The following is a 13,633-nucleotide window of genomic DNA, read 5'->3' as shown; positions in this document are numbered from 1 at the left end:
TTGTTGTTTATAATTAACAAAGGACATCAGCTGTTAGACATGTTATGCAAAATCAGACATTTTGTTCTTAATTTCTGTATGCAAAATTCAGTTTAGTAGAAACAAAAGGAGAATATATTGAAGAAGAGACAGTCCAAAGGGAACTCCAGGCAGCAGGAAACAGACCACCGTGTTCCACAAAGGTGAAGAAGAAGGTAGGGCAAACGAGTGAAGATCAGGCAAATTCAGAGCATCAAGTCCCTCTGTCTTTAATCCCCCTTAATATCAGCTTTCCAAGATAGGCAATTCTCTCTCCCACTACTTCTCTCCTTCTCCAGAACCACAGGAACTCACTGTTTAGTCATATTAAATCTAGTAAAAATGCATGCCAAGTCATGTGAAGAAATAAATATGTATTGTGGTTAGGGAATGGAGAAAACTATTCAAGACCCCTGTGCCCCTGAAAACAAATACGCCTCAATACCTCTCTTAAATGTTTTTATAAATTTTACCTTTCACTTTTAAGCAGCTCTACATAGCATAACATTTAAATATTTCACAGGAGGTATAGTGAGCTAGCTGTCTGCCTCCTGCTTACATTTGAGTCAACTACTTAAAGTGGTTTTGATTGCTTCACATGAGTGTTATAAAGCAATATATACACGTAAATCAACACAGAACTCTCCATGAAAGCTTCTCTAAGTGCTAAATGTTATTATAGTATTCTATGGGAAAGGAGAAAATGGAATTCCAAGAGTTTGGCTTACTGCAATAGAACTAAGTCACTAGAAACTGTCACATCCCACAGCTTAAAAAAGCTAGTGACATTTTCTTTTTAAACAATCCCTTCATGAAAAAGGATGCTAATGACGCTGCTGGCTGCTGTGCCTCAAGAGGGAATTGTCCATCTGCTAACAAATCCCTGAACCTGTATTATTATTAAGCAACGTTTATAGAAGTATCAGAATACCCATGGCACATTGAGAAAGCAATAGGGCACATTTCAAGACTTCAGGGTTTTTTTAGTTAAAATTCTGGGATCATTTTCTTTTGCACATAAAAGAACCGTGTTTCAACATCGGCTTATTAGGAAGCTCTGCTGGGATTTGATGTTTTTATTTTCTTTCAGAGCAAAACTTGTTTCTCTAAGAAGAGCTTCGTCTCCTCACACATAAAATGAACAAATATACAATTGTTCCTCCTAGTTTTAATTTACATTTTAAGATCACAACTAGATTAGAATTTTATGCATTGCATCATTATTTAGATACAAGCTGCTTTTATATTTCCCACAATTCCTGAATTTAAAAACTGCCACTCATAGATATGCTTGTTATTATTGCTAGAAATGTCTTTTTATATGGGTACGAAAATACAGCTCCCTAAAACTTCCATAACTCTCCCAAGAGATCCTTATTACTTCTTAGAACTATATAATGAGTTGAAATTATACCAGGACTGTTCCAAATCTTAAAGCAAATCACAGCTGAGGTGGGAGGGGTGCAAATAATGGAATTCATTATACAATATAGAATCATATTATTTGAGAATAGCATTCATATATAATCACAGAATAATTTAAGTAGGAAGGAACCTGCTGAAATCGTTGTGCCAAACCTACTGCTCAAATGAGGCCTAAACATGTTCCTGTCCAGTTTTGTGCCTAACACCCCCAAGGCTGGAGAATCAACAAGATCTCTGGAAAGCTTATTCCAATGATTCATTATGCTCACCATGAACATTTTTTCTCCTAATACATCATCATAATTCTCTTTGCTGCAGCACGCATCTGTTGTGTCTCATCCTTTTCCTGTGCACCTTTGAGAAGAGTCTGGCTCCATCGTCTGTACAGTCTCTTATTTAGTGGCTGCAGGCAGCAAGAAAGTCCTTCCTGAGCTCTCCCCCAAGCAGAGCAAGCCCAGCTCTAAGCATCTTGCCATATATAAAGTACTCCAGCTCCTGATCAACTTGGTGACCCTGAACTCGACTCCCTCCATGTCTTTCCTGCACACCAGGAAGCACAAACTAGACACAGAACTCCAGATGCAGTCTCACAAGTGTTGATTAGAGGAAAATGATCACTTCTCTCAACATGTTGGCTAGGGTCTTATTAAATGCAGCCCAGCATATAGTTGCACATACTAGCGGAATGCAAAGATGCACAATGAAAGACTGATTTGGGTAAAAGAATAGGTCAAGTAAGGTCCAGTGTTGATGGAATAGGCCCTTTATATATAAGATAGGAATAGGTCCTTTATTTATAAGATAGGTCATACTCAGAAATACAGAAAAATGTATTTGCTGTTGAAAAATGCAACCCTAGTGAAATGTGTGTACTTCTAATAACATATACATGCAAATTAAAATTAATTCCTGCATTATTGTCCTTTCCTTGATAACCTAACAGGATGCCAGTTGCACTAATCATGGTAACTTATCTTTTTCTATAACTTTATTTGGCTGGAATTGAAAAAAAAAAAAATAAATTTCTTCACAATAGGCCAATAAAAGCACAAAGAAAGTTATCTTTAAGCACAACTGTAATATTATTTTTTGTTTGAATGATGATGATTGGTTTACAGCCTGACTGAAAACTAATTGAAAAATTATGAAAGTATACCTTACTTCAATGATTTTAGAATAAGGTCTTTAAAGGTAAAATTTTTATGCACGTCCTCATTATTAACATCATAGAGAAATAAGGAAATGGCTGTTAATCACTTTCCAAAGACAGTGTTTAGACAGGTTTTTTATTGTTGTAGAAAACAAATACAGTCTCTAACATACTGTAATGAGCTGGCCAGGCTATTTTAAAATATCAGCTGTCATTATGTGTGACAAAGTATTAAAAAGGAGTCTCCTGACATATATTCCATATCCCTTGAGGTCCTATTTTCAGATTAATGGATTTTTTTTTCTTTTTTCCTCCCTTTAAAGGTTCAGATTTCCAGGCCCTCTAGAGCATCCTGCTGCACATTTTCTAACTTTATGAATAACCTTAAAAGCTGACAGACATTTTTTTTCATTTTCCTGTACTCTAAAAAAGCTAAAAACTTCACATACTTTTAACTTTTCCCAATATATTTAGAAATCTGTTCATTTACTAGTTTTTTCTTCACTCAAAAAACTGAAACCAGCTTTCCAGTACTTCTAATCAATTAGAATTAATTTTAAAAGTCTAGCAGCATGAGGCAGTATAAAATAAGAGTTCTGATAGATATCCCATGTTAAAAAGAACAACATCCCTCTGAAATATACATAAAATAATGAAAGTAGTCCCCCAGGCAAGTATATTTTATGATGGAATTCATAAAGGGAAAGGAGGTTTTGCACACCTTTGAAGCCATAAAGTACATGGAGGGTTCAGCTATCAGAGGAGGTGCACAGAAATGCTGGGGAACCCTCTAACAAGCTGCAGAATCAGTTTCAGCTCCAGCCCTGCTTTGGGAGCTAGCTGATTCTGGTCCAACACTGCCCCAGGAATGTCTGCATCTGTTTGTTCATATGAAAATGGAAGATTCTACAAAACCTGAAGCTTTGAAAACAACCCTCAAAGCAGCATGGCAGCACCAAGAAAGGGATGTGGCAAACATGCTTCTGAAGATGGATTCTGAAAGTGTGAATGTCAGCTATCAGCTTACTGGCATCTTACTTAGATTCTGGACTAAGAAACTCCTCCCGTTAAGCACATCAAAATACTAAACTGGAAAACATTCAGCTCCAAATGTAAACTCTTCTATGGTGTTCTTCAACAGTACATTATCTGAAGATGTGATAAATGGGTCATTTTACACCAATCTCACTAACATGAAACTTCATACCTCTGCAGAACCTGAAGTACACTATCTAAAAGGTTGAGAACTTCACCTTACCTATAGCTTGCTTTTCTAATAAAAATATATGAACAGGCAAATGTCTTTGGCTGTAACTACAAGTTTTATTTCAATGTGGGCATATTTCAAATACACTGATACACACCCCATAATAAAGAACTACAGTTTTTAATCTGGCACTTAACAGTGGCTTCTGTAAGAAAAGGATATAAAATTGGAAAACTATATTTTTATTAAAAAAAAAAATGTTGTCAAACAGTTTAGAGAGAAAACTTCCCATGTTTCTGATCTATCAGAATATTAATTGTAAGGTTGTATACAAAAAAATACATATATAATAATGAAGTTGTATACTAAAATGCATGGTACGTAACCATGGGAACAGATAGGTGAAAATTCCTCAAACAAGGGGAATGTCAGTTAAACCTAGTCTTTTATCTTAAGTTTTTTAATTGTGTTGTTTATAAACAAATATTTTTCCTAACAGTTATTTTACTATGATCAGCTGCACAAGATTCTCAGCTATTGAAAACTCAACTCAGAATTAATACTGAAAATAATCTCTTCACTCCAGTTTTGTTTACTTCTCTAATTGACAGAAGACCAAACCTACTTTTTGAATAGTGACAAATTAATTTAGTAGAATTAACTGACTCTTTCTGGATGACTACTGTAGCATAACACAAATAATTACCTAAAAGTATCTTTTCCTCATCTTTGCTTAAAAGTCTCAGTAACTAGCTTGGCTGTAGGTCTGGTTCTACATAAATACTTTTTCAGATTAATCCCCTACACTGCACCTAGTAGTGCAGACTCAGCCTATACTCTTAGAACCAATGAGTAAATGTAGGCACTGAAAATTGTAGTCAAATTCATTAACAGTACTAGTTATTATAATCTATGTTCACCCAGTACAAGTGAAAGCTATGTTTTCAATAACATATGTTACACAAAGTTTGGATGGACAGTGTGCCTTGGTAAAATACAAGGACAGAATTCAAAATTTAAGGAGATTACAGTATTTGATCTCTTTAAATGGCATTGCTAATTATCTTCAAGCTTTGTACAAACTCCGTAGTTCACTGCTTTTAGTAGAAATCTATTCCCACTGCAAACCTTCCTCTAAACACAATGATGACAGAGCAGAGTTTCTCAGTAAAGGACTTATTGGCATCTTAAGTAAGTAAAGGTTTCTATTTTTTCATAACATAGCAAATTTATTATTCTGTTCCTCTGTTCATGATTTTCTCTTTTATGAAGACTCCCCGCCTGACCTTCAAACATAAAACATCTTGATTGTTTTGAAGTCAGGACAGTGAAATGAAACAACAAATGCAAACTGTATTGTCATGTCCCTCACCTAATTACACCTTGGCATATTAAAATATTCGCAATATTACCCAAGAACATTATTTGGAAATGAAGATTATCTACAGAAGCAATATATGAGTCTCTTGTCAGTTTGCCATGCATTTATTTCTTTGACGACCAAGTCCTGCAAAGCATCAGTCTTCAAGCAGATGAGTAAAATATAATAATTTTCCTCTAACAAAACCATGGATGACACTAATGCTAATATTAAAGTACTTTATCAAGCACATTTTAGTGTCTTTTCATTTAATTATATAGAATTTAACAAGTTATATACAACTACAGATGACTAAAATATGTAATGCATTGCTTGAAGGAAATGCATACTTCTTTGGACAGAAGCATTAACTACAGATGTCTGAAATGAATAGCCGTTATGCTACTCTTTTGGTATGCTTCATTGACGGCATAGTATGTGCACCGCTTAGAAGAATTTAAGTTGCATTGCTTCCTTCATTAAAGGGAAGCTGCCACTAAAACAAGTGTTTTTTGAATAGTTGTCTTTTTTGGTTTGTTCTATAATTGATCTTTGTACATGCTATTCACACAAGAGTACCAATTGACTGCAATCACAACCAGGCAAAGTTTGAGTGGAGGCTAGCGACATATTAAACTTTTATGGAGGGAAAATATGGCAGAGTTAGTGGCTGTGATCTTGTGACACAATCAGATGGAAATGAACTTAGCCAAAATGCCCTCAGAGAATTAATTTCAACATTACATGCTGCTGTGAAAGAAAAAAAAAAAGGAAAACCTAAAGTCAGATTTGAAAAATGTTCTGTTACATACGTTGCTAAGATATAAGATTTCTTTGCTTTTAAAATGTTTGCTTTGAAAATTCATTTTCTTATTAGAAATGTATTTCTCTGTTTTAAAAGAAGTGTGAAATGGAAACAAAATGCCAAAATAGTAAGACTTTAGTAACATGCCAACAGGACTAGCAGTATTCTAAATTCTGGGTGAGCAACTAGGGATTCACTGAGCATGTATTTCTATAATGATGAATTTTTATATGGGAAGTAGTCAGCCATGTTAAAATGGTATTTTCACCTAAAATCAAAAAACTGAAAAACAAAAAAAGTCAATTTGCTAAGACAGAACTCCTATTAAAGCTTACTGAGATCCCTGTAGATGTGCAACAAAATCCAAATAGAGCACAATGCAATACAATTACTTTCAATGACTTTTAAATCACAACCACACAGGAGGTATGACTATGATATTTTACAGAATATACACATCTGGGGAGGTAAGCACTACTTTTGGATTTCCAACTTAGATCATATTTGTCCTGACTTTTCAGAATAGCTAAGTGCCTGTATGTCCAATTTCATCAGCTCACATAATGCTGCAGACACTTTACGCATTAGAAAGCAATCTGGGTTTTTTTTGGGAAACCTAAAATTCTTTGTCTGTTTTGAGAATTCTGTCTGCTAATCTCACCTAATAGTACAGTGACAGATTTAGGAGCAGAATCAAAATTTTGTTACATTCATTTCCATGTATTAAGTGACATTAAGATGATGGTTAGAGAAGAGAGAGCCAGTTAACAGAACTGGAGTCTATATTTAGACATTAATTTTTCCATTTCATCAGAGACTATATTAAATGTCACATTCTGTTGCACAGCCAATTAGAGAGGTAAGCACAGCAAAAAAGAGTTTTCCTGCTGGTTCTGTTACCAGCACAGCATGGTATCAAAAAAAGAGACAGGGCTACCCGGCCAGGAACAGAAGTGAGAGGAAGACTGCAATAGTGCTGGCTTTACCACCTAAAGTATTTTACCCTTGAGTTAAGATAAAATGCCGATAAAAACTAGTTAATTTTAAAATGTATAACATGAATTGAAATCCTCAAGAGTCAGTAAATTGACGTCATATTTAAGTAAAAGAGATCTGCAGAAGGAAGCAAGCTACGGATTTTGCCCACCACAATAATGTGCTAAAACAAGGCATAAGTAAGAAAAACATGTAATTCTGAACCAAGTGTTTGACAACACAAAATTTTAAAACCAAAATGATTTGGAAAAGATTAAAAGATAATGTGCCAGCAAGTCTTCTTTGGTTCTCAACCTTTCCAAATGACATAACGGCTATTTTAATCTAGTGTACTGTGTAGGTGCTACTGCAACTATCACTCATTATTTAAATACACCCATGCCATTTTAAAGATATTTTACTTAATAAAACACTATATAATTCTACACAATAAATATTTTGTTCATGAATCAAGATGAAATAACTATTTTACTTATCTAGGAAATAAACCAAAACAAATGTCTCAAAAATAGAAATTTTAAACCATTAAAAATGGGGGAAATACAAGAAAACAAGCAGATTTAATCCTATGAGGCATCTGCATATTTTAAGATACATGTTCTTATAAAATTGCTTAGTATAGATAGTAGGGAAAATGTGACCATTGTTTCTCCCTGTCTTTCTTACTTTAAGCAAAGAGAAAGAATGTCAATATCATCTTTACAATAAATCAGATTTTTTTTTAGAATGAGAAGGAGGAAAGAGCAGAAGAGAATAATAGAGTCCTAAACTCAGTTTAGCACTATGCTGAATGGAAACATAACACTGAGAAGTTTTTCATAGGCATGCCAAATATTTTACACTGAACTATGTTAAATCTGGATAATTACTTTCAAGCTTTACAATACCAATTACTTTTATTGCTACTGAGTAGCTAAAGTTTAGCCTTTTATTTTCTTTGCACATGTATTTCCATATTTTTCTGTGTTTCAAAGATAAGTGACACTGATGCAGTTTTGCTGACAAAACATTTGCATTAATGAGCTGTTCTTTTCTTTAAGAGAACCGAGGAGCTTTTCATAACCCACCAGCAGTAAGATATAAGCTTCTCAGAAAGTTATTACAGAAGCAACATAAGAAAAGCTATGAAATGGGGTATCTTTCCTCCTGACAACCTGGAGCTCACCATGCAGTTCCTTCTTTCTCATGACATTTATATTTCAACCTTTGGCTTGTATGCTCCAACAACACAATCAGCATAAGCAATAGAAAGATAAAGAGGTCTGCCTTAAATACCACAGAAATGATGAAATACTTTTTTTTCCCCTCAATTAATTATCTTAACATTTAATCAATAATTGTGCTTATGGAATAAAGCACCTTCAGTAACAACTGCATGCATTGTATCCTATCATCTCTCCTGTGCTCCTTGTTGAAATGATTTAATACAAAATAAAGACCATGAGGTTTTCAACTTGAAAAATCAGTGTTACTCATACCTTTTGTTTGATGATCATGTCGTTGATATCATCAAGATCACCTACTATCACTCTCTGAGATTTTATATCTCGATCCAGTTGAGAAAGCCAGTCAGTGAGTTCTGCCCATGCCTTATTGAAGTCAGCCAAGGCTGGAACCTCCAAAAGCACAGAAGATGGCATTTCTGGTTTGAAGGTGGTGGTTTCCTTGGTTACCCTGGTTTGTGTATCCACAGCAACAGTTTCACCAGAAGTTACTGAAAAAAAAAAAAGCTAAAATTACTGAATAAATGAACTATGATAAGCGTTTATTTCAGTAACAGAATTTAGGCAGTAGAAAGGATAACATTTCTTGATGTCTTATACCTACTGGAAATGCAAAAATTAAAAAGAATATATTAATTTTTCCAGAGTAGTTCTATTGTAGTGCATGCTTAATATTCAGCATTTTCAGCATAATCAAATTTCATCCTGAAAGAATGATGTGACATAGTAACACTAGCAAAGATCTCAGTGTACTAAGAACCCTTCACTCAAGGTCACTGAAATATTGTTACACATAAGTCATCTTCCAAAATCTAGTAGTGTGGTCAGACCTGTCGAGGCCAGAGGCAGACTGAAAAAAATTGGTTGCACTATCCAATGTATCACAGCATGACTATTTATCAAGAAATGTATTTCTTCCACGGTCTCCAGTCACTCTGTTGCTTTGAATTTGTTTCACCAACAATATTCTCACTTTCTGTTGCCACTGGCTATTTCCCATTGGCTCTGTGACCAATATGGGTGTTTGCACAACAAGAAATTCAGCCTTAGCTGATTCTTGATTTTTCCTCCTTGTAACTTGAAAATTATTTTTGCCCTCCAGTTAATCTTACAAAAGCAATTCATTCCGAACAATATTATGGCAGACGAGGCTACATAGCATTGTATTTGGTTATTTTTTCTTATTGTTTGTAAAGTCCAGTCAACTATAAAAAATGATATAAAGGAAAAACACAGGAACACTAGGGTATTGCTTCAGTGAGGTACTAAATCATTAGAAAAGAGAGACTTAATACCTACCCTCTAGAGTAGCTACAGAATCTCTATGTGAATCAACCTAAACACCACAATAGCTAAACCAGGAAAGCTGAAACAAAGCTGTGTGGAGCATGCCTTACATTTTTTAACACTGACATGCAGAATACAATTATTGAAACCCAAATACAAATTTCTAAAGAGCCAACATGTTGGTATGCATTTTTCCTAGTCTTTATACAGAGTAGTTTCCTGACTCCTCCTGTGAGGTAGTTTGTACTAGGCAGAAAAACAAACAAACAAACAAAAACCCAACAACAAAAAACAAACAAAACCCAAACCCCAAACAAACAAACAAAAACCCACACACAAATGAACCCACCAACAAAATCCCCAACACACACTCCCATCCCCAGTGTCAACTTATTCACAGTAAGGCAGTAAGGGTTTTTTTGTTGCTTTCCAGTACTTGTGACAGTTTGATGGGTTTCTCCATTGGCATCCATGACACTATGCAAAGTCTGCCTGAAGTCTAAAAACTCAAGTAGCAGATAAGGGTCCAACAGTTTGGCTGTAAAACCACTTGAAACACTAAACCAATCAGTAACATCATCTGACCTTGGCAAGGAATTTAGCAGCTTATTTTTCACTAATGAGTAAAGTATTCAGTTACTTTACTGAGGAATCAGTGACCCTCTTCAGCACTGCAGAAAAGGAAAAAGCTGTGCACAAATATCTAAATGACTGTCACTGATAAAGAACCATAAAATGCTGTCACCATTAAAAATACTGTATACTTAACAAACAAGTCACCAAATCAACTAACATATAGGTTATTTTCTAGCCTGAATAAATGGCAATATTATGACACCAAGAGTAACTCCTGCAAATTATGATTTTTAATGACATACACTGCAATTAAACATATTTATCCACACATCCATATCATTATTGTGTTTCTGAAAGTGAAATCCTTCTACTTTCCCTTTCTATACTTTAAAATCACACACCTGTGGACAACTATGAAGTAAATCAGTTATTGTAAAAAGTGGTTCAACACAGTAATTTTTTTTAATTAAAATCACACAGATGAGAAAATCAACATTTCTTTTCCATAGAATCATAGAATCACAGAATCGTAGAATCATAGAATAGTTAGGGTTGGAAAGGACCTTAAGACCATCAAGTTCCAACCCCCCTGCCAAGGGCAGGGATACCTCACCCTAAACCATGCCACTCAAGGCTCTGCCCAACCCAGCCCTTGAAGACCACCAGGGATGGAGTATTCACAATTTTCCTGGGCAACCCATTCCAGTGCCTCACCACCCTAACAGAAAAGAATTTCCTCCTTCTATGCAATCTAAACTTCCCTTGTTTAACTTTTAACCCGTTACTCCTTGTCCTATCGCTACAGTCCCTAGTGAAGAGTCCCTCCCCAGCATCCCTATAGGCCCGCTTCAGATACTGGAAGGCTGCTAGGAGGTCTCCACGCATCCTTCTCTTCTCCAGGCTGAACAGCCCCAACTTTCTCAGCCTATCTTCATACGGGAGGTGCTTCAGCCCCCTGATCATCCTCATGGCCCTCCTCTGGACTTGTTCCAACAGTTCTGTGTTCTTTTGATGTTGAGGACACCAGAACTGCACAGTACTCCAGGGGAGGTCTCACAAGAGCAGAGTAGAGGGGCAGGATCACCTCCTTTGACCTGCTGGTCATGCTCCTTTTGATGCAGCCCAAGATACGGCTGGCTTTCTGGGCTGCAAGCACACACTGCCGGCTCATGTTCATTTTCTCATCAACCAGCACCCCCAAGTCTTTCTCCGCAGGGCTGCTCTGAATCTCTTCTCTGCCCAACCTGTAGCTGTGCCTGGGATTGCTCCGACCCAGGTTTAGGACCTTGCAGTTGGCATGGTTAAACTTCACAAGGCTGGCATCAGCCCACCTCACAAGCGTGTCAAGGTCCCTCTGGATGGCATTCCTTCCCTCCATCATTATTGACTGAACCACACAGCTTGGTGTCATCAGCAAACTTTCTGAGGACGCACTCAATCCCACTGTCCATGTCACCAACAAAGATGTTGAACAAGACTGGTCCCAACACCGATCCCTGAGGAACACCGCCTGTTACTGGTCTCCAGCTGGACGTTAAGCCATTGAACACAACTTTTTTGCGTGCGGCCCTCCAGCCAGTTCTTTGTCCGTGGAGTGGTCCACCTACCAAATTGACATCTCTCCAATTTAGAGACAAGGATGTCACTGGAATAGGTTGCCCAGGGAAGTTGTGAATGCTTCATCCCTGTCAATGTTCAAGACCAGGCTGGACAAGGCCTTGGGTGATACGGTTTAGTGTCAGGTGTCCCTGCCCATGGCAGGGGGGTTGGAACTAGATGATCTTAAGGTCCTTTCCAACCCTAACTAATCTATGATTCTATGTCATGAGGGACAGTGTCGAACGCTTTATACAAGTCCAGGTAGATGACATCAACTGCTCTACCCCTGTCCATCAGTTCTGTAGCCCCATCATAGAAGGCCACCAAATTGGTCAGGCAGGATTTCCCCTTAGTGAAGCCGTGCTGGCTGTCACAAAGCACCTTGTTGATTTTCATGTGCCTTAGGTTGCCATTCAGGAGAATCTGCTCCAAGGTTTTGCCAGGCACAGAGGTGAGACTGACTGGTCTTTAATTCCCCATGAGGTCAAGCATGGCACCTCTCCTTGTTGGCTCCTCTATTACTTGCAGAAAGAAGTTGTCTTCCACACAATCAAGGAACCTGCTGGATTGCTTGTGCAGGGCCATACCATCCCTCCAACAGACATCAGGGTGGTTGAAGTCCCCCATGAGGACAAGGGTCTGCAAGTGTAAGGCTGTTCCTCTCTGTCTGTAGAGTGCTCCATCCATAGATTCCTCTTGATCAGGCTGTCTGTAACAGATCCCCACAGTAATGTCTCCTATTGCTGTTCTCCCTTTAGTCCTGACCCACAAACTCTCTGTGGACTGCTCACCTGTCCCCAGACAGAGTTCCATACTCTCCAGCCTATCCCTAACATAAAGGGCAACTCCCCCTCCCCGCCTGCCAGGCCTGTCTTTTCTAAAGAGCCTGTAACCTTCCATTCCAACACTTCAGTCATAGGAGCCATCCCACCATGTTTCTGTGATGCCTGTTATATCATACTCCCGTAGATGTGCACACATTTCTAATTCCTCTTGCTTGTTCCCCATGCTACGGGTGTTTGTATAGAGGCATCTGAGCCAAGCTCCAACTGAAGCCGGCTCATTGGCTGGAGTGGCTGGAATATCTCTACATTGCTCCAAGCATTTATTATAGGTGCTGGCAACTGACTGGGTGTGTTGGGACGGAATGATATCCCAGTACATGTAGTTTAAAGCATCCTTGATCAGTCTGGCAAGCCTCCTACCAAAACCGCTCTTCCCCTTCTTTGTCAGACCAGCTCCACCAGCCCCCACTAGACCTGGCCAACTGACTTGAGTCCCATGTTCAAGATACCCAAACCCCTGACTGTGGCACCAAACCCCTGACTATGGTACCAGATCCCTGACTATGGCACCACACCCCTGACGATGGCAGCGACCCCTGACTATGGCACCAACCCCTGACTACAGCACCCTGACATGGAAAGGTTTGTAAGGTTTTATTGAATTAACCCTAGAGGAACTCTTTCCTTCACCTTTTTATTTTATTTTAAAAATTTTTACACTTATGTGAATAATTAATAATAAGCTGTACTCACTAGGTATTCTCTTATCTGTCTTGAAATAACACCAGATATTTTCTGTCCTATTTCTTTTTAGCTAAATGATGCAAACAAAGCAGAAATTAACTCAGCACTAGTGATGCCACATCTGGAGTGTTGTGTCCAGTTCTAGGCTCCCCAACACAAGACAGTTATAAAGCTACTGAAGGGAGACCAGTGAAGGGCCGTAGTGATGATTAAAGGATTGAAGCATCTCTCATACAAGGAAAGCCTGAAAGAGCAGGGAATGTTTAGCCTAGAAAAGAGAAGAATCAGGGAGGCTCTCATCAACATGTTTGAATATCTGAAAGGAAGGTGCAAAAATGATGGAGCCAGACTCGTTCCAGTGGCGCCCTGTGACAAGAGGCAATAGGCACAAACTGAAACACAGGGGGTTCCTGCTGAATATCATGAAACATTTCAGGTGAGTATGTCTGAGCCTCATC

The 13,633-nt window shown here is 37.8% G+C and overlaps 1 protein-coding gene across 17 annotated transcripts in view; it reads right to left on the bottom strand.

Moving 5' to 3' along the window:
• DMD (dystrophin) overlaps window positions 1-13,633 on the bottom strand; it is a 1,199,681-nt gene that overhangs the window by 311,532 nt on the left and 874,516 nt on the right. For all 17 annotated transcript variants that reach the window (XM_057411860.1, XM_057411861.1, XM_057411863.1 and 14 more), the window contains one exon: window positions 8,440-8,675. In XM_057411860.1, the coding sequence (XP_057267843.1) occupies window positions 8,440-8,675 (236 nt within the window). The remainder of the gene's footprint in view (window positions 1-8,439; window positions 8,676-13,633) is intronic.

This window comes from Pezoporus wallicus, unplaced genomic scaffold (genome assembly GCF_028554395.1).
Source record: "Pezoporus wallicus isolate ANWC-B61680 ecotype Strahan unplaced genomic scaffold, APGP_CSIRO_Pwel_v1 contig_1438, whole genome shotgun sequence".
NCBI classification, from domain to species: Eukaryota; Metazoa; Chordata; class Aves; order Psittaciformes; family Psittacidae; genus Pezoporus; species Pezoporus wallicus.
The sequence above is the reverse complement of the archived record's forward strand: the minus strand, read 5'-3'. Positions and strand labels throughout refer to the sequence as shown.